This window comes from Biomphalaria glabrata, chromosome 12 (genome assembly GCF_947242115.1).
Source record: "Biomphalaria glabrata chromosome 12, xgBioGlab47.1, whole genome shotgun sequence".
In the NCBI taxonomy this organism is placed as follows: domain Eukaryota; kingdom Metazoa; phylum Mollusca; class Gastropoda; family Planorbidae; genus Biomphalaria; species Biomphalaria glabrata.
The window spans coordinates 5,429,144-5,452,193 of record NC_074722.1 but is presented as its reverse complement, the minus strand read 5'-3'; the positions used below and the strand labels follow the sequence as shown (position 1 = coordinate 5,452,193).

The window sequence follows — 23,050 nt, the reverse complement described above, 5'->3', positions numbered from 1 at the left end:
TCGTCAAAAATGTCAGTAAACACACTGTTGAGTCTCGACTCTCCAAGGCCGGCTTTAACAAGTTTTACACCCACTTTAACATTTTTATATGGGGAAAAACAATCTCCCAACACATGCGTCACATGACGTAGAAAAAGTCTACTGGAACCGATCTTTATTTTAAACGGTAGATAGAAGTTTAAAACGGACGGATAGCATTGGATTACGGGTCAGATATGGCCCGCTGGCCATAGTTTGGGCATCCCTGACTGACATAACCAGGCATTCGCTTTTTCTTTTCCCGCCATTACCATTGCTTCTCTTTAGAACGTCCGCAACTTTTCCGACTGTAATTGTTGGCTCATTTCTTGTAAGTTCTCAACTGTTCCGACTGTAATTGTTGGCTAATTTCTTGTAAGTTCTCAACTTTTCCGACTGTAATTGTTGGCTAATTTCTTGTAAGTTCTCAACTGTTCCGACTGTAATTGTTGGCTCATTTCTTGTAAGTTCTCAACTGTTCCGACTGTAATTGTTGGCTCATTTCTTGTAAGTTCTCAACTTTTCCGACTGTAATTGTTGGCTCATTTCTTGTAAGTTCTCAACTGTTCCGACTGTAATTGTTGGCTAATTTCTTGTAAGTTCTCAACTGTTCCGACTGTAATTGTTGGCTCATTTCTTGTAAGTTCTCAACTGTTCCGACTGTAATTGTTGGCTAATTTCTTGTAAGTTCTCAACTTTTCCGACTGTAATTGTTGGCTAATTTCTTGTAAGTTCTCAACTGTTCCGACTGTAATTGTTGGCTAATTTCTTGTAAGTTCTCAACTGTTCCGACTGTAATTGTTGGCTAATTTCTTGTAAGTTCTCAACTGTTCCGACTGTAATTGTTGGCTAATTTCTTGTAAGTTCTCAACTGTTCCGACTGTAATTGTTGGCTCATTTCTTGTAAGTTCTCAACTGTTCCGACTGTAATTGTTGGCTCATTTCTTGTAAGTTCTCAACTTTTCCGACTGTAATTGGCTCATTTCTTGTAAGTTCTCAACTGTTCCGACTGTAATTGTTGGCTCATTTCTTGTAAGTTCTCAACTGTTCCGACTGTAATTGTTGGCTAATTTCTTGTAAGTTCTCAACTGTTCCGACTGTAATTGTTGGCTCATTTCTTGTAAGTTCTCAACTTTTCCGACTGTAATTGTTGGCTCATTTCTTGTAAGTTCTCAACTTTTCCGACTGTAATTGTTGGCTCATTTCTTGTAAGTTCTCAACTTTTCCGACTGTAATTGTTGGCTCATTTCTTGTAAGTTCTCAACTTTTCCGACTGTAATTGTTGGCTCATTTCTTGTAAGTTCTCAAAATCAAAGTCCATATATTTTTTTTTTAAAAAGACTCTCCTGCTATGTGCATCTGGGAAAGGGGAAATAGCTGGAAAGGTCGTATTTAAAAAAGCCGAGGTCAAGGCCGGATGCGATGAGGTAACGATGACGTAACATAAACGGAAGTTGTCTGAAAGAAGTAAACTTTTCCCAAGTAGCCCATGAGTGAAAATAGAAAACAGATGGCGGGTAGTGGGTAGAAGGAAGCGGTTCTTTTTGCTACGGGCGACAACAACATTCTAATGCAGGGGTTCTCAACCTGTGGGTCGCGACCCTCTTGGGGGTCGAATGACGATTTGCCAGGGAACGCCTAAGACCATCGAAAATATTGATTGTTATTGTCTATTCTTCTATTGCTGTATGTGAGTGTGGGGAGGGGGGTCGCGGCAGAGTGGGAGTTTGTAAAAAGGGGTCGCCGAGCTTAAAAGGTTGAGAACTGCTGTTCTAATGGGTACCTGACATGAGTTGGGGAATAGTAAAGGCAGTTGGTCGTTGTGCTGGCCACATAACACCATCGCTAACCGTGGGCCACAGAAACACGATAACCTTTACATCATCTGCCCCATAGAAATGTTTGAAAAGGGAACTTCGCTTTTTTTTTTTTACTACATTCACATTTCTGTTCTTGGTAGATCTTGTTTTTGGACAAAGCAATGTTCAACTTTTTAGTAACAAAAGATCAACAAGTTTAAATCAGAGAAAAACTATACCTGCGCTACCGGAAGCTTTCAAATATCTCATTCCTCTAAAAAAAAATAATTATTCCAAAAATACATTTTTTGACCTGAAACTGATAATCATTCATTATCTCCTACGAGACTATGTGAATAGAAGGAATTCTGGGTTTAAACTGAGACGTTATAATCTGAAATTATGTGAATAGAAGGAATTCTGGGTTTAAACTGAGACGTTATAATCTGAAATTATGTGAATAGAAGGAATTCAGGAATTCTGGGTTTAAACTGAGACGTTATAATCTGAAACTATTCGAACGGAAGGAATTCTGGGTTTAAACTGAGACTTTATTAAATGTGGAACTTCTGGGTAAGCGCTAAGACTTGGCTTAAAGTTTAAATGCTTGAAAGAACTGATCAAAGGACAAAAACGTTTGTTAAAACTTATCTTATCTTCTTATCTTATTTTCTTATTTTAAGTATCATTAGTCGAGTTCATGAATTATTTTTTTTAATGAACAAATTTCACTTGGTAAACTTCGCTTCAAAAAAAAAAAAGAATAAATTTTTTTCCCATGTTTTTTTTGTTGTTTTTTTGTTTGTTTTTCGAATGTTAATTTCTGTTTTCATTCCCTCCTTTTATTATGAAGATGAGAGCTATAAATAACATTTCCCGCATCAGGAACGATAACTAAATGTCAGACCCCACCCCCCTCACATGTCTTTTCTATCAGCCCATTCATAAAACATCAGGACAGCTCTCTACGACCGCAGCTAGGAGCTTTATAAAGGTGAGTTCACTAATTAGGTCAGAGCATGTCTCGCTGACTGAGAACTAACGCAAGGCTTAAGCCCACACCCTCCTGTCTCTCATCGTTCTCTCTCTCTCTCTCTCTCTCTCTCTCTCTCTTTCGAGTGCACATAAGTATTGACCTAAGTATTGACCACTTTTTGACTAAGGCACACACTTGAGTTGCGTTTCTGAGAGAACATAGCACGTGCAGCAGCAATATAATCTCTTTCTAGATGTACTGCTTCTTTCTCTATTTCTCCCTAGCTCTCTCTCTCTCTCTTTAAATCGGGCCATCTCTGTCAGTACTTACCCCCCCCCCTTTCTCTCTCCCTGACACGGTCTTTCTCTCCTGATAGTTGTATCGTCTTTATTCTTTATATGATATTCTATCTATCTATCTATCTATCTATCTATCTATCTATCTATCTATCTATCTATCTATCTATCTATCTATCTATCTATCTATCTATCTATCTATCTATCTATCTATCTATCTATCTATCTATCTATCTATCTATCTATCCATCTATCTATCTACCTGTCTATCTATCTATCTATCTATTTGTCTGTCTGAGTGTCTGTCTGTATGTACTACGTATGTATGTATATATGGTTATGCTTGCCCTTGATGTGGCAAAATATGTAGGTATGTAGCTGGGACTGCTTAGCCACAGGAAATACTGCATTCCTCATCAATCTTCGGACTCGAAGACAAGCCTTATTATTATTATTATCATTATTATTATGATGTGCTTATGTATTTATGCGTTTGTCTGTCTATGTTTTGTGTATGCATGTATTCGAGAATATTATCAAAGTTCTTATCAGTTCATCTGTTCATCTAGTATGTCTGTCATTCCCACCGTCCATAATTTCCACCATCTGACCATTACTAATGACCATGTTTCACATGATACTTTCTATACTATTTTGGCCAGCTGCTAATTAACCGCCGACTGACTTAATTAAGTGTCTTTTGCTGGAATAGAGTTTAATAAGGTCATGCTGAACTAGATCAATCCGTCGAGTGGACCGGACGTGCAGTAACTGACCACACCTTCATTAAGCTCATTGTTCTTACACACACACACACACACTTTCTCCAGACGTGTCAGGTCTGTCCAATCTGGCTCCATATTTCACCGTGACGCCATTGCCGTTTCACTTTCAATATAGATTATTGGTCACTACTTTCACCCTAGACCAGTGTTTCCATAACTTTTTCCGTAACGGAACACTTTGCACATTCTAAGTATTTAGCGGAACACTTTGCTCTTTTTCTTTTTAGAGAGATTAATTCACGAGGCGGCCTACTAGTTAATTATTCCAATCAGGGCGGCTTTAGGCATAGGACTCTGAGAACATTTTTAAAGGAATAAATTGCGAAACATGAATCAAAACTCAGACATGGTAGAACTTTATGGCTCTATATTTGACTACATATGTTGGAAGTATAGCAGAACTTTATGGCTCTATATTTGACTACATATGTTGGAAGTATAGCGGAACTTTATGGCTCTATATTTGACTACATATGTTGGAAGTATAGCAGAACTTTATGGCTCTATATTTGACTACATATGTTGGAAGTATAGCAGAACTTTATGGCTCTATATTTGACTACATATGTTGGAAGTATAGCAGAACTTTATGGCTCTATATTAGACTACATATGTTGGAAATATAACAGAACTTTATGGCTCTATATTTGACTACATATGTTGGAAGTATAGCAGAACTTTATGGCTCTATATTTGACTACATATGTTGGAAGATCATTGCTTCTTCCTTTTGGTGAAATATCGAAACGTTATTTCTAGTCTGGTGATCAAGAATCGTGCTAGTTCTTGTGCCATACCCTCGGCGTTATACGAATTGAACTTATTTGTTGATTTAGATGTAGACACAAGGAAGGTTTTTAATTCATTGCATAATTTTCGGTCTTAATATTTTGTTTATTTCCTCTGGGGCCACCCTGTTTATTTTACCCAGGGCCTTCAGGCCTTCACGAACTTATGGTTCCGAGGAACAGAATTTGGGAAACACTGCCATAGACCATTGGTCAATATAACTACACACACACACAAACATAAAAACAATACTGCAAACTTGATATGCTTTTTTTTTTAAAGCCTAGACATCAGACATCCAAACGAAACCGGAAAAAAAAAATTTGGAATAGCAAAATAAGTAAAGGTACCCTTGTGAGACAAATCTCACTTTTTTTTCTTTGGCCAACGGTTGACGAGGGTGACATTGTAGCCAGCACAACGACTCACCGCATTTACTTTCCACAACTAATGTCAGGTACCAATACGAGTTGGATGGACTGTCCTCAAAATCCCGAATTTCTAAATTCAGGTCTTCTTCTGGATTCGAACCCTAGATGCGTTAGTTGTGGAGCCTAGCGATTGTAGGCTACCACTCAGCCAGCCAACTCCCTATTTTGAATAGCGTGCTGGTTAAAAAAATGAACACAAACTACTTTGACTAGCCTCCAGCCTGCTACTACCAAGCTATTAAACTTGGATAAAAAAATGTTATTCCGAGTTGTGTCTATTAATTGTATGTCAGTATTGTCAGAACACGATTGTTGAGTCATTAATTTCCCACTGGTCCAACCTAGACGTCTAATCAATCACTATTCAGAAAAATCGAACAATGTTTTTATTTATTATCGGAATCGATGGGGTGGGGGTTTATTAGAATTTTAAACACCGAATGGATGTTTTGCTGCCTCCACATCTCGTGACCTGGGTTGAAGGTGGTAGAAAGGTCTTACAATATATAGGCTAGAGAATGGAGTATTAAGGGGTGGGTGCGGGGTAGGGGTGAGTGCTATAGCGCCTAACGTTGGACGGTTTTAGGGGGGGGGGGGCGCGACTGAGGGAGCACCGGATGCCGACTTCCTGGTGTACATGTAAACACAGTGGTGGCTGCTGGGAAGTGATGGAGTTCACCCCTCCCTATGACCCCCCCCCCTTCTCTTACTTTTTTTTTTATTTAAAGAAAATGAGGTTCTGGAAAGACGGCTGTTTTGGTAATTGAAGAGTTTGGTGGGTCAGAGGTCAGTTGTGCAAAGAACTTGTTACGTAAAATCTGCCCAAGGTTTTAAGCGATTCACCCAACCTCCCACAGCCCCTTCCCTCAGTGCAGAGTGTTTGGGTAAATGAGATCGCCAACGTAGTCATTTAAATTTTCATTAAAGCAAAAGTGAAGTATAAAGCAGAAGTGAAGTGTAAAGCAGAAGTGAAGTGTAAAGCAGAAGTGAAGTATAAAGCAGAAGTGAAGTATAAAGCAGAAGTGAATTGTAAAGCATAAGAGAAGTATAAAGCAGAAGTGAATTGTAAAGCAGAAGTCAAGCCTAAAGCAGAAGTGAAGTATAAAGCAGAAGTGAATTGTAAAGCAGAAGTGAAGTTTAAAGCAGAAGTGAATTGTAAAGCAGAAGTCAAGCCTAAAGCAGAAGTGAAGTGTAAAGCAGAAGTGAATTGTAAAGCATAAGAGAAGTGTAAAGCATAAAAGAAGTGTAAAGCAGAAGTGAAGTGTAAAGCATAAGAGAAGTGTAAAGCAGAAGTGAAGTGTAAAGCAGAAGTGAAGTGTAAAGCAGAAGTGAAGTATAAAGCAGAAGTGAATTGTAAAGCAGAAGTCAAGCCTAAAGCAGAAGTGAAGTATAAAGCAGAAGTGAATTGTAAAGCAGAAGTGAAGTTTAAAGCAGAAGTGAATTGTAAAGCAGAAGTGAAGTGTAAAGCAGAAGTGAAGTGTAAAGCAGAAATGAAGTGTAAAGAAGAAGTGAAGTGTAAAGCAGAAGTGAAGTGTACAACAGAAGTGAAGTGTAAAGCAGAAGTGAAGTGTAAAGCAGAAGTGAAGTGTACAACAGAAGTCAAGCCTAAAGCAGAAGTGAAGTTTAAAGCAGAAGTGATGTGTAAAGCAGAAGTGATGTGTAAAGCAGAAGTGATGTGTAAAGCAGAACTGAAACGTGTATCATTCTTCGGGGGGGGGGGAAGAACATTTAGACCATATATTTAACTGGACATATTTCTTCTTCTTCATAATTATCCTAGGAAATGACTCTTGGAACTGTGGTCCTTTGGACGCTTGCCTCCATCTGCGTCTGAACAAACTCCTGTCTGGGAAAGATCCCAACCTATGTACTTTGTTACATCTCTATTACAGATGTCTCGAAACCCAGAAGTTCCTGTGTATTGTGTAGACCAGCGATGTCCAATCCTCTTTCCACAGGACATGTCCAGTCAGTGAAGCTGTGCAATACGGCCCTTAAAAGCGTCTTCCCACAATGCCTAATTAAGCCGCTACGGGCCAGTTTAATTAGACATGCACGTGTACCTAGCCACCAGACGGCGCTACAAGAAGCAGGAAGTCATAGACACAAGTTTTAAACTGCTGCTTACTGATATACCATCAAGAATAAACGTATCTTCCCTATATTATTCTATAGTTGTTTTGTGTTGTTTAGATATTAATTATATGTGTAAAGCAGAAGTGAAGTGTAAAGCAGAAGTGAAGTGTAAAGCAGAAGTCAAGTGTAAAGCAGAAATGAAATGTAAAGCAGAAGTGCAGTGTAAAGCAGAAATGAAGTGTAAAGCAGAAATGAAGTGTAAAGCAGAAATGAAGTGTAAAGCAGAAGTGAAGTGTAAAGCAGAAGTGAAGTGTAAAGCACTGAACTTGGCTTGGCTTGACTACCTAGAAGGGGTCTCGAGGTTCGACAAGCGACTCGGGCAGAGTTGTGTTTACTGAGTGCCTAAAGGCAGCACGGAAAACCAACTCCTAGATACCCCCATCTCCCCCCCCCCACTGGTCCACAAATGAGATTGGACCAAAAGCGCTCTGAGCATGCTATAAGCATGAAAGTAGCGCTTTATAAAAGCTATAAATATAAATATATAATATATATATAGATATGTACATATTTAAATTCTAATTATAGATATTACTTTAAATGTACAGTAGTTTCTGTTTTTTTTTTTTAGTATGCCTATATTTCTTTATGTTTTGCTTGCTAAACACGTCAATTCTTACGTCGAAATATCACGCTTTCCCGTGGATTATGAATGCGCCGTTATTTTGCCAAATACACAAAATAGACCAACGCGACACGTACAATGTCTGAATGAATGCACCGTAAAACTAGATCCACGCCCTGCGGTTAATGCTGCTTCCAGAGTTTAAGCGCTGTCGCCGGACTCGCTCTACGCTCCGACGATTAGTTCTTAGCTTCTTACTAATTGGTCTGACCTAATTATTTCGGTAACCAAGGAGACCAGACTCATTGTGGTCATTCATTTGTTATCGCTCTATCTTGAAAGCACCAGTTTTCTTCATTGTGTGACAGAAGAGAAAGAGAGAGAGAGAAAAAAAAAAAAATTAATTAGGAGCTACACTAGTGTGCAGGGGACAGAATGGCAGTCATACATCAAGCTTGGACCGTGGCCTCTGGGACTGGACTTTGGGGGGGGGGGGGGGGGGGGTCAGAAGTCAGCTTGTAACATTAGCTAGACTAATTGAATGTATTGTGGCTGCCATTTAGCTCGGCAGAAGTTTATGGACTGCAGCTACACAATATCATCTAAAAGCATTGAGACGTGTCTCTCATTTGACTTAGCTGTTTCAAAATTATATTTCCACATTTTAAATATGTCGTAAATGTAGCAGTTATTGTCCTGACTCACAGCGACACAAAAACTTGTCAAGGTTTCCTATATAATAGTTTTTCTAATAGTCCTATGTCCTATATAATTATTCCCTGAATAATACGGTTCCCTATGTAATACAATACCTCACATATAACAATCCGCCACATAAGAGAATCCCCTACATAACATAACCCCTCTATATTTCCTTATATAACATAACCCATCTATATTTCCCTACATAACATAACCCATCTATATTTCCTTATATAACATAACCCATCTATATTTCCCTACATAACATAACCCATCTATATTTCCCTACATAACATAACCCCTCTATATTTCCCTATATAACATAACCCCTCTATATTTCCCTATATAACATAACCCCTCTATATTTCCCTATATAACATAACCCCTCTATATTTCCCTATATAACATAACCCCTCTATATTTCCCTATATAACATAACCCATCTATATTTCCCTACATAACATAACCCATCTATATTTCCCTACATAACATAACCCCTCTATATTTCCTTATATAACATAACCCCTCTATATTTCCCTATATAACATAACCCCTCTATATTTCCCTATATAACATAACCCATCTATATTTCCCTACATAACATAACCCATCTATATTTCCCTACATAACATAACCCCTCTATATTTCCTTATATAACATAACCCCTCTATATTTCCCTATATAACATAACCCCTCTATATTTCCCTATATAACATAACCCCTCTATATTTCCCTATATAACATAACCCCTCTATATTTCCCTACATAACATAACCCCTCTATATTTCCTTATATAACATAACCCCTCTATATTTCCCTATATAACATAACCCCTCTATATTTCCCTATATAACATAACCCCTCTATATTTCCCTATATAACATAACCCCTCTATATTTCCCTATGTGACGATACGAAACTTGCATACATAAGTTCATTTTAGTTTTTCCCAGCAAACCGTGAGAAACTTAATTTTTAACTTAAACAATTATTTTCTTGTCCACCCATAACTAATTTCTTGTAGGATTTATCCCCCCTCGCACGTTTCTCACGGGACGAATCTCGACATAAAACATTAACTAGCTTCTCCAGGGCTAACTTTTAGTTTTTGACCGCTGGACAGGTGACCCACACACACAATATTCGCTTCACCTGCGCTACGCGCTGCGGACTAATAACTTTTCACACCTATTTCTCCCCCCTCCCCCCCCCCCCCCCCCGCAGAATACGCATCGCTCTAAGAATAGCGTTGCAATCGGGCTGGACAAATGCATATTCACCTTAGTCCCTACTCTCACGGTACAGGCCATAAATCGGACATGACGCCTGACATGCCCAGTACATAGATACATGTGAGAAAATCAGCTAGCTATCTTCCCCACCCGTTAAACAAAATGCCCCAACTATATATAGAGAGACCAAAGCATTCCAAGTTAGGCCCGCTAGGATTCTTACAGTCTCCTCTGTTAGGAAGTTTAGTTGTGAGATTTCATTAGGGACAAACGGGTAAGTGTAAACATTTTACTATACTCATTTTATCTCATAGGAATGTGTGAGTACACACTAGTACACAACCACGTTCCCCGTCATTACATTATGACTTTACTATGTATGTACATTGTACTATTTTATGTCGATACTATATCTTCATATAGTAATACTAATGCCGCTATGGTTGTCTACATTTGAAACCATAGTTATTATATATGATTTTGTTATGTTTCTCCATTCCTGTATTTTAGTGATGGATGTAAACAATAACCTTTCGTGAATCTAAGTACTGTCTAAGAACTTAGATCACAGTGCTCTAAACTTACAGAGCCCATGTGAAATTAGTCATTTCACATTTCTGTTGTATATCCCTCAAACATGTTATTATGTCTCCCACCCTTGTGAACTTATAGTTCCTTGGATGAATGTAATTTTGATTAACTATATCAAACACTTATTACTGTAGCCATATCCCTAATATTTTATTTTCATCTTATCCTTTAGTATATAATATGCTCATTCCCCATTTTACTGTAACTGATTACTTATTGCCGTAATCTCATTTAATGGATGAATCTTAGCTAGTATCATCCTACATTATATGATGACACATTTACTGTAGTTATCTTACCTGTATTTTGTTTGCTATTGAGTTATACGCATGCTTTAAGATTTTATACATGATTGTCTTAAATGCCTTATTGGGATTGATACCAATGCCTACATCTGAATGATTGCAAGGCATATGGGAATCCCTGCTCAATACCTTTAGGAGGTTCCTAATTGTCTTTCTTATCCCCAGCCTGGTTGCTACCCCTGGTTGCTACCCCTGATTGCTACCCCTGATTGCTACCCCTGGTTACTACGCACGATTGCTACAACTACCAGATCTCCATAGAAAGCTGTAACCGAGGCAGACCACACCAGATACACCCCCCCCCATTACATACCTGTTAGCAAGAAGGCATCGCCTACTGTCCTTGGCCTTAACATATTGCCCAGTGTCCACAGTGCCCTATACTGCCCAGTATCATCTGCCCAGTACCCGGCCCAAACTGTCCACTGCCCAATAGTTATTGCCTAATGCCGACAGATTAGAGCAACCTTCGCAGCAGAAGACAAATTGGTGTTGAGTTAGCACGGCTCTCTACGAGCTAGAGATCACAGCTGAGAGATCGTCCCACTACAACTTAGTCTGCAGCACCAACCATCTCTATTGCTAAACAGGCAGCGGCCTCACCCTAGAGCCAGCTTGCCTATAGCATAGAGAACATCCCGAGCCGACGTCCTAAGACAGAGCCGGATGACTCATCCTTCTGAGTGCCAGTCCTTCGACCGCCAGAAGACGACCCACGGGCTAGCAGCTAAGAAAAATAAGTAGCAGACATAGGAACATTCTTCTCCTCCAATCACTCAATAATTAGCAATCCATGATGAACAGTTATTTTAGATATTAGCATCTTTACTTCTTTTATTTTCTTAATTATAATTTTATTTAATCATTTATCTCCTGTAAACTTTCATTTATTAAATTATTTTATTTTTAAACGTATAATATTGGTCTGTTCTTACTGTTAGTTGCGGTGTGCCTGTACAAAATCTTATATGTGAGCGGGATAAAATTAATAAAATTTCCCCTAGACATAAATAAACAAGCCAAATATTAACTAATTAACATCTCGTCACATATAAATGGGGGCCCGTCCGGGATCTGAAACTAGAATCCTATATTAGACAGGCACAGGCATACAGCAGTAGAACTTTCCTAAATTTAACATACTTTCATTATCTTAAAGTAACGGATTGCAAACGGAGTGAAGAGTGTTACTAGAGTCTTTATATTATATCTATCTTACTTTAGATGTTATCACATATCAACTTTGTATAATATTATTATTTGTGGTTATTTTAAGTAGCATTACTGTGCTTAATATTATATTATTATTACGGGCAACGTGGTTGTTTCATACGGGCATCATCTATTTCTTTTTCTCAAGTACTATCCATCCTTTCAGTCTTATTAGTCCCCCATTCATTTCTCTCATAAATAATGGCCAGCAATACTAGATCCAAGACTGACTCTGACAGAAAGCTTAAAATACAGGAACTGACAGAGACAGCGGCATTGTTAGAGTTAGAGGGTCCAAGTCGCTCTGACTACATCCGACAAAAGTTGGATGAGTGGGAGAGACGAGAATTCGAGTTAGCAATAGAGAGGGAGAAAAATGAGCACGAGCTAGCCAAAGATAAAGAAAAACATGAGCACGAGTTAGCCATGGAGCGGGAGAGACAGGCAACCGAAAGAGCTAGAATAGCTCAAGAGAATGAGACGGCTCGCACAGTAGCCGATTCTCAGCCTGCTAGCCCAGCTTCCAGCCAAGGGTCCTCAAGTAGCTCACCAAACATCCCCTTCGAGCCCTTCGATGAGAAGAGCGAAAGTGTTGAGGTTTACTTAACACGATTCGAAGAGGTGGCACGCTATTATAGCTTGCCCAAGGATAGGTGGTGTTTTAGACTAGCGCAATGCCTTCGAGGCAAAGCTTACGAGGCTTACACAAAGCTCCCCTCATACCAACGGGAGGACTTTGAAGCCCTAAAAGAGGCACTATTGGTTCAATTTGAGCTAACCTCTGATTCATACCATAAGAAGTTTCGAGGGTCCCGCCTTGAGCGCAAAGAAACTTATGTCAATCTTTGCGACAGGCTGGACAAATACCTCGGAAAATGGCTAGCCCTCAGCAAAATGCCCGAAACATTTGAAGGTCTTAGAAACCTTATTCTGGCTGAGCAGCTTCGAGACTGCCTAACGCAGGAAACTCGAATATATGTCAATGAGCAACAGGCGACTGACCCTTCTGACATTGCAATTGCTGCAGACCGATACATAGCTGCCAGACGAGACCAGAAAGCTAAGACACCCGTAACAGAACCACAATCTAGCGAAACCTCCCCTGCCCAGCCCACACCTCACAACCAAAATCAAAACAACCAGGCACGTGTCCCTTCACAACACCCATCCAACCAGTCGAACCGCCCTCCCCATCAATCACGCCAGAATAATTCCTACCACCCCCCTCACCGTGACTCACATAACACGCGTGACGACAGGAGGACTCAACAACAACATGCCCCACACGTCGTATCGGCCCTGACGACCGTTCGACGGCTCAAGACTGGTAACCCTGTAGACCCTCAAATCCCATGTGTACCGCCACACCCCTCTACATCACCCCCAGGTGTAGAGCAGGCCCTAATAAACGGCGTTCAAACTTATATCATGTTTGATACAGCCTGCTCTTTTACTTCCATAATAAGGGAAGCGCTGATTGATTCGGCAGATCTCACCGGTGAAACGGTAGAGATCCAAACCGTCGACAAAACTACACCTCCAATGGTCTTGCCCATAGCGAGGGTTCATGTAGAATGTCGATACGTGCACGGGACCATAAACGCCGCTGTTATGGAGTCACCCGTGTACGACTTTATTCTTGGCTCCCAATACGTACCATTAGGAAATGTCAAGAAGCCATATTTTTCCCTGCCAGTCGGTAGAACGACTAGACAGAAGGATGGCCCAAATCAGTCAAACACTGGGCGCCATCACTCAACACCTCAGTTCAACCGAACTAAGGAAATTAAACCCCTAATTCCTGGCATTGACAGTGTCAGACGGCGTTGGTATGGTCAACAATCTTGGCCCCCACGTATAAATATGATACCTGCATGGAATCACAAAGGTGGTAGTCACCACCGATTCCCGCCCAGTCCATCATGTTGCAACTCCTCCCCATCACCCCCCACTGCTTCAGGTAGGACGCACAGGTACCCAAACAAACCTGACCTCAACCACAGGTCACGTTATTCTCCACCCAAACACAACAGTCCACGGTGGGATCGAAATTAGACTTAAAACGGATACCTGGACGCCCAATCTCCCTTACGAACCGGTCCTCGAATTCAGATTCATTTTTTTTTCCCCTTAGGACAATTAGACTGGACAACGACAAAGCTCAAATGAAACTTATATGCAAGTACTAATAGTATTCTGCGAATACTTTTTAAGTGGGTGGGTATGTGACGATACGAAACTTGCATACATAAGTTCATTTTAGTTTTTCCCAGCAAACCGTGAGAAACTTAATTTTTAACTTAAACAATTATTTTCTTGTCCACCCATAACTAATTTCTTGTAGGATTTATCCCCCCTCGCACGTTTCTCACGGGACGAATCTCGACATAAAACATTAACTAGCTTCTCCAGGGCTAACTTTTAGTTTTTGACCGCTGGACAGGTGACCCACACACACAATATTCGCTTCACCTGCGCTACGCGCTGCGGACTAATAACTTTTCACACCTATTTCTCCCCCCTCCCCCCCCCCCCCCCCGCAGAATACGCATCGCTCTAAGAATAGCGTTGCAATCGGGCTGGACAAATGCATATTCACCTTAGTCCCTACTCTCACGGTACAGGCCATAAATCGGACATGACGCCTGACATGCCCAGTACATAGATACATGTGAGAAAATCAGCTAGCTATCTTCCCCACCCGTTAAACAAAATGCCCCAACTATATATAGAGAGACCAAAGCATTCCAAGTTAGGCCCGCTAGGATTCTTACAGTCTCCTCTGTTAGGAAGTTTAGTTGTGAGATTTCATTAGGGACAAACGGGTAAGTGTAAACATTTTACTATACTCATTTTATCTCATAGGAATGTGTGAGTACACACTAGTACACAACCACGTTCCCCGTCATTACATTATGACTTTACTATGTATGTACATTGTACTATTTTATGTCGATACTATATCTTCATATAGTAATACTAATGCCGCTATGGTTGTCTACATTTGAAACCATAGTTATTATATATGATTTTGTTATGTTTCTCCATTCCTGTATTTTAGTGATGGATGTAAACAATAACCTTTCGTGAATCTAAGTACTGTCTAAGAACTTAGATCACAGTGCTCTAAACTTACAGAGCCCATGTGAAATTAGTCATTTCACATTTCTGTTGTATATCCCTCAAACATGTTATTATGTCTCCCACCCTTGTGAACTTATAGTTCCTTGGATGAATGTAATTTTGATTAACTATATCAAACACTTATTACTGTAGCCATATCCCTAATATTTTATTTTCATCTTATCCTTTAGTATATAATATGCTCATTCCCCATTTTACTGTAACTGATTACTTATTGCCGTAATCTCATTTAATGGATGAATCTTAGCTAGTATCATCCTACATTATATGATGACACATTTACTGTAGTTATCTTACCTGTATTTTGTTTGCTATTGAGTTATACGCATGCTTTAAGATTTTATACATGATTGTCTTAAATGCCTTATTGGGATTGATACCAATGCCTACATCTGAATGATTGCAAGGCATATGGGAATCCCTGCTCAATACCTTTAGGAGGTTCCTAATTGTCTTTCTTATCCCCAGCCTGGTTGCTACCCCTGGTTGCTACCCCTGATTGCTACCCCTGATTGCTACCCCTGGTTACTACGCACGATTGCTACAACTACCAGATCTCCATAGAAAGCTGTAACCGAGGCAGACCACACCAGATACACCCCCCCCCCCATTACATACCTGTTAGCAAGAAGGCATCGCCTACTGTCCTTGGCCTTAACATATTGCCCAGTGTCCACAGTGCCCTATACTGCCCAGTATCATCTGCCCAGTACCCGGCCCAAACTGTCCACTGCCCAATAGTTATTGCCTAATGCCGACAGATTAGAGCAACCTTCGCAGCAGAAGACAAATTGGTGTTGAGTTAGCACGGCTCTCTACGAGCTAGAGATCACAGCTGAGAGATCGTCCCACTACAACTTAGTCTGCAGCACCAACCATCTCTATTGCTAAACAGGCAGCGGCCTCACCCTAGAGCCAGCTTGCCTATAGCATAGAGAACATCCCGAGCCGACGTCCTAAGACAGAGCCGGATGACTCATCCTTCTGAGTGCCAGTCCTTCGACCGCCAGAAGACGACCCACGGGCTAGCAGCTAAGAAAAATAAGTAGCAGACATAGGAACATTCTTCTCCTCCAATCACTCAATAATTAGCAATCCATGATGAACAGTTATTTTAGATATTAGCATCTTTACTTCTTTTATTTTCTTAATTATAATTTTATTTAATCATTTATCTCCTGTAAACTTTCATTTATTAAATTATTTTATTTTTAAACGTATAATATTGGTCTGTTCTTACTGTTAGTTGCGGTGTGCCTGTACAAAATCTTATATGTGAGCGGGATAAAATTAATAAAATTTCCCCTAGACATAAATAAACAAGCCAAATATTAACTAATTAACATCTCGTCACACCCTATATAACATAACCCCTCTATATTTCCCTATATAACATAACCCCTCTATATTTCCCTATATAACATAACCCCTCTATATTTCCCTATATAACATAACCCCTCTATATTTCCCTATATAACATAACCCCTCTATATTTCCCTATATAACATAACCCCTCTATATTTCCCTATATAACATAACCCCTCTATATTTCCCTATATAACATAACCCCTCTATATTTCCCTATATAACATAACCCCTCTATATTTCCCTATATAACATAACCCCTCTATATTTCCCTATATAACATAACCCCTCTATATTTCCCTATATAACATAACCCCTCTATATTTCCCTATATAACATAACCCCTCTATATTTCCCTATATAACATAATCCTTACAAAACTTTATTCCCTACGTAACATAATTTCCTATAACATAATCCCTACATTCTTCTTCTAGCCAGCTTTAAGCTGCTGAGCTGTAAGCTCTTTTTTCACACTGCCAAGGGAAAAATAGTGTGCTGTTCTCTTCAGTTGTTCGGCCCTGCCTTACAATAATCTCTACATAACAAAATCCCTAGATAATATTTTTATTCCCTACACAAAACCCTATTCCCTGTAGAGCACACCTCTTCATTTAACCACCGTGTTAAACGTGCCCTATTGTGTAACATGGCACAGTGACCAGTGACCACAGTCACCCCTTTTTTTCTTAACACATTGTGTAAATTGGAAGGTTGAATTAGGGAAAGCAACACAATGGCATGTGTTGTCCATCTACAACAATAAGACTTTTAAGATCCAAATCGATACCACTGCCAGACGTCCACGGGAGGTTCAGACGTATGTAACACGAGAGTTTAACAACTGTCGCAGGGATCGCCGTACCGCAGTCGGATATTTGATACGTCCGTTGCCAATGGCTCCTGGGTCAAGGTCAGCATATCGCTTGGGCGGAAGCTGTATCGTTCTGGCACGAAGCTATTTTGGGTTATAAACCTGGAAAGAGATCGATACCGCCCCTATTCAAGCGGCAGAGTGTAAGGTAAGTTTACGTACTCGATTACCGCGTCCAGATTCTATGGTCAAAGACTTACGGGAGGAGGGGTGGGGGGGGGAGAGGACAAGTGACCAGAATGAAAAAGTCCAGGATCAATAAGAGATTTATTCTCCGGTGTGGATTCTGGGAGTTAGCCATTGTCTTTCCCACAAACTGTTTGACAAGAGATTCGGGACTTTGGTTTCGAGATGTTCATAATGTTTGTATAGAATATTTGAATGTTCATAATGTTTGTATAGAATATTTGAATGTTCAAAATGTTTGTATAGGAAATCTGGATGTTCAAAATGTTTGTATAGAATATTTGAATGTTCAAAATGTTTGTATAGGAAATCTGGATGTTCAAAATGTTTGTATAGAATATTTGAATGTTCATAATGTTTGTATAGAATATTTGAATGTTCATAATGTTTGTATAGAATATTTGAATGTTCATAATGTTTGTATAGAATATTTGAATGTTCAAAATGTTTGTATAGGAAATCTGGATGTTCAAAATGTTTGTATAGAATATTTGAATGTTCATAATGTTTGTATAGAATATTTGAATGTTCAAAATGTTTGTATAGGAAATCTGGATGTTCAAAATGTTTTTATAGAATATTTGAATGTTCATAATGTTTGTATAGAATATTTGGATGTTCATAATGTTTGTATAGACTATTTGAATGTTCAAAATGTTTGTATAGGAAATCTGGATGTTCCAGGTGTTTGTATAGAATATTTGAATGTTCAAAATGTTTGTATAGGAAATCTGGATGTTCCAGGTGTTTGTATAGAATATTTGAATGTTCATAATGTTTGTATAGAATATTTGGATGTTCATAATGTTTGTATAGAATATTTGAATGTTCAAAATGTTTGTATAGGATATTTGAATGTTCATAATGTTTGTATAGAATATTTGAATGTTCAAAATGTTTGTATAGGAAATCTGGATGTTCCAGGGTGTACCACTGTTTGCTTCAAGCTGTCTAAGGGACGCCCTCTCCTGATTATTCCTCAGGGTTGACTCCCGAAGCCTTTCCCATATTTGGGTATAGCTGCCAGGCAGCGGAGGTTTGAATTCAGAGTTTTCCTTCTCATAGGTGGTGAACCAGCCAGGGATAACGAGCACCTCCTGCCCGAAACTTACTGGTTTAGGCGCCGGTTAATCGCCTCCGCCCCTTCTTCTGTTAGTGATAACAATTCTGCCATACCCATATCCGGCCCACTTGTAAAGGCCAGGAGTTGAGCTGGTAATCAGAGTCTATTTGAGATGCATGCCATTGAAAAATCATTTTTTAGGTAATGGAGTACTTACTTAAACACCTAATGCACATTAATTAAGCATCTTATAAAAGCGTGCATCAAATTTTGTTCTCTTCAGAATCTTAATTTAACAGAAAATCAGGACATTCAAACAGGACATTCAAACAGGACATTCAAACAGGACATTCAAAATGTTTGTATATATTTATTTAGAAACATTGAGTTTCGTCGAAAAAATATTTTCTATCTTCAAAGCATCCTTTGCACCGAGTCCCAAGTTTATTAGATATTTTATTTTTTTATGACAAAATAACAATTCCTGAGAACTTAGAGAAAATTTCAGCAGTTACGCCCAGAGTAAACGTACGTATTCTGAAACACAATAGCCTAGGATTATTTATTTTGGCTTTATTAACCAGGGGAAGTAATGCTCATGGCAGAAAATGAAAAGTTATGGGGTTTGGGATATGCTATTTGTCGTTTAATACATAGAGCTGACCTTAGAGAGTTACTAGACTTGTTACACGAGTGACCTTTCAGATTATTATTTATTTACAGCTTATTTTATACTTGCGACCTACATTTCATATTTTTATTACCTCCCTTCATTGCGTTATAATATCCCCCTTTAGTAAGCTATATTAAACTGTATTGCAAAGGATAAAATGGCAACATAAAAGAAAGCACATTGAGAACGTTGTATTAATTATGTGTTTTATAGATTTATGATTGATTTATCTGTCCACCAAACATTGGCATCGTGGTCAGCATTGTAAGCAGTACCAGAAAATAAACATTAAAAATAAGTTTATTATTTTGGACCAAAATAACTCAAAAATATAATGCTCTATGACAACAAAGAGAGAAATTGTATAAGAGAGAGAGAGTGAGAGAGGGGGGTTTAGAGAGAGTGAGAGAGATAGTAAGAGAGAGAGATAGTGAGAGAGAAAGTGTGAGAGAGAGAGAGAGGGAGATAGTGAGAGAGAGTGAGAGAGAGAAGACGAGTGCGAAAAAGATAAGTGAGTAAGAGTGTTTGCCTTGTCAAAAATAAGCTGAATTAAACATGTCGTCTACAAGCTAAAACAACGTGAATAATGACAAGTAAATCACGTGATCAAACTGGTCACGTTGACCTCTTTGTTAAATAAGAGGCTATGAACTTAATACTTAGCACGCATTGTTCAAAGTTCAAAAAAAAAAGGTTGGACGGTGGAAATAATGAAACAGTTTGCAGCAGAAGCAAAAATTGCCTCCATTTGTAGTAAGGATTAAGTAGTCCCCTCCCACCTTCCTTACTAGTTCTTAGCATTCGCTTAGCAGACGTCAGTTTTTAATAGTATTTGTTACAATTCTTTAACAAAAAACACCGCTTCCCGGACAACACACGCACACACGCAAATAAACACACACACATAAACACACACTCACACACATAGACACAGAGTGTATTTGATGTAAAATGTTTCTGTGTTTTATCTCCAGTCCAACCCGCTCCACGCCCCGTTGGGGGAACATTACGCCCCCGTTTATCATGGGCAGGAGGAGAAAGCAAGATAGATGCCACCCCGAGCCCATTCATTACCAATACAAACTATCAACAGCTGCACCATGAGATCCTTTCAGAGATTGAAAAAAAAAAATACAAAAGAGAAAGAGAGAGAGAGAGAAAGAGAGATGTGGAGTTGAGGGTGGGGCCTAAAAATATCAACGGTCCTTTCTAGAATAGTGGATCTCAAATTGCTATTTGAGAATAATTCATGAATACGTTTAGTTGAGAAGCGGTCGCCCGTAAACAGTGCTAAAGTACAAGACATAACACTGAAGTACAAGACATAACACTAAAGTACAAGACATAACACTGAAGTACAAGACATAACACTGAAGTACAAGACATAACATTGAAGTACAAGACATAACACTGAAGTACAAGACATAACACTGAAGTACAAGACATAACATTGAAGTACAAGACATAACACTAAAGTACTAGACATAACACTGAAGTACAAGACATAACACTGAAGTACAAGACATAACACTGAAGTACTAGACATAACACTGAAGTACAAGACATAACACTGAAGTACAAGACATAACACTGAAGTACAAGACATAACACTGAAGTACAAGACATAACATTGAAGTACAAGACATAACACTAAAGTACAAGACATAACACTGAAGTACAAGACATAACACTGAAGTACTAGACATAACACTAAAGTACAAGACATAACACTGAAGTACTAGACATAACACTGAAGTACAAGACATAACACTGAAGTACAAGACATAACACTGAAGTACAAGACATAACATTGAAGTACAAGACATAACACTAAAGTACAAGACATAACACTGAAGTACAAGACATAACACTGAAGTACTAGACATAACACTGAAGTACAAGACATAACACTGAAGTACAAGACATAACACTGAAGTACAAGACATAACACTGAAGTACTAGACATAACACTGAAGTACAAGACATAACATTGAAGTACAAGACATAACACTAAAGTACAAGACATAACACTGAAGTACAAGACATAACACTGAAGTACAAGACATAACACTGAAGTACAAGACATAACACTAAAGTACAAGACATAACACTAAAGTATAAGACATAACACTGAAGTACAAGACATAACACTAAAGTACAAGACATAACACTGAAGTACAAGACATAACACTGAAGTACAAGACATAACACTAAAGTACAAGACATAACACTAAATTACAAGACATAACACTAAAGTACTAGACATAACACTGAAGTACAAGACATAACACTAAATTACAAGACATAACACTAAATTACAAGACATAACACTAAATTACAAGACATAACACTAAAGTACTAGACATAACACTGAAGTACTAGACATAACACTGAAGTACAAGACATAACACTGAACTACAAGACATAACACTGAACTACAAGACATAACACTGAAGTACAAGACATAACACTAAAGTACAAGACATAACACTGAAGTACAAGACATAACACTGAAGTACAAGACAGTGTTAAAGAACAGTATATAACGCTAACGTACTGATGATCATGAAGAGCAAAGCGAAACAATAACTCTTCTGCCTAATAAAACAATCACTACTATGTCTTCCTCATTACTCCCCCTCACTCTCACACATATACTCACACTACCCAAACACACACACACAAGCACACCTATTCTCTCTCACACACACTAGACAAGAGTATTGCAGATAACAGCACTCAGGAAGTCATAATGACACTTGAAGTGGACACTGAAGTGGACAGCTCTAAACACTGAACGATCCTGTTGTTGTGACAGTACGCAGTCATTGGTCATCCACTATTCCGGCGACAAGAGAATCATCAAAACAAATTTATGATGTCGCCTTATTGTTTTCACTTGCTAAAGGCGACAGACATTTAGATTTGGTTCATGCGATGTTGTAAATTTTGTTGTATTATTTTTTTTAATTTATAATCATTTATAATAATATAGTCTGGAAAATTTATTTATAATCAATATATAAGTCTGTATCTGTTAAAATATTTTGTTTATAACACCTTATGAACAAACTGAATTACAGTTATTTTTTTAAATTGGGAAAAAAATTATTATTAGTCATTGACAAACGCGACCCTCATACATCCTCTATATCATAAACAAGCCTTAAATCGCGTACTTTTGTTACATTAAATTAAAAGTAGTTTGACCAAAAAAAAAAAAAAAAAAGTCATGGAAAAAATTCGTAATTTATCTTTCACATTTTATTTTTATTTTTACTGCAATGTCAATTGAACGTGACCCGCATTATTTATTCCGGTGCCCTTTTTACCGTCACCATTTTGTCTGGAAAGCTGTCAGTTACAACAAAGAAAACAAAGGCAGATTGCAAACATATATTTTTTATGAGGACAGCGAGAGACGGAGGTGCCAATGGGTTGTGAGCTTAGGTGAGCTGTGGTGCCATATTGATCACCTCACGTCAGAAAAGAAAGCTGTGTCATTCAATATAAGCGTCCACACCGCCTATTTATTTAAAAAAAAAATCTTAACCTCCCACTAATATTTGCCTTTCGCTAAGCTTATAATACAGCGGCTCTCAACCTTTTAAGCTCGGCGACCCCTTTTTACAATATACCACTCTGCCTCGACCCCCTCCCCCCCCCCATAGACACACACAGCAATAGAAGAGTAGACAATAACAATCCTTATTTTTGATGGTCTTAGGCGACCCCTGGCAAATCGTCAATCGACCCCCAAGGGGGGTCGCGACCCACAGGTTGAGAACCCCTGTTATAATACGAAGAGAGTTAACCGTGTAACGGAAAGGTGACGTCATTTAACGTCTGGTTCATATTAGTTATGTCTAAACGTATTGATTTGTACAGAAGCAAAGACGCACTCACCA

At 38.8% G+C, this 23,050-nt stretch overlaps 2 protein-coding genes across 6 annotated transcripts in view; one reads left to right on the top strand and one right to left on the bottom strand.

Moving 5' to 3' along the window:
- Positions 1-23,050, bottom strand: part of LOC106073705 (matrix metalloproteinase-2-like) — a 153,656-nt gene that overhangs the window by 83,091 nt on the left and 47,515 nt on the right. The gene's annotated exons all lie outside the window — the stretch shown is intronic.
- On the top strand, positions 9,702-16,329 carry LOC129921970 (uncharacterized). 2 transcript variants are annotated; one of them, XR_008773893.1, is made up of 2 exons: positions 9,702-14,662; positions 15,450-16,329. XR_008773893.1 is itself a non-coding variant. In XM_056005425.1 (2 exons), the coding sequence occupies exon 2, from the start codon at positions 12,039-12,041 to the stop codon at positions 13,890-13,892; it is 1,854 nt and encodes a 617-aa protein (XP_055861400.1). In that variant the 5' UTR covers positions 9,702-10,003; positions 10,791-12,038; the 3' UTR covers positions 13,893-16,329. The 2 variants fall into 2 exon arrangements, 1 of the variants encoding a protein (XP_055861400.1); XM_056005425.1 differs by having other exon boundaries at positions 9,702-10,003; positions 10,791-16,329.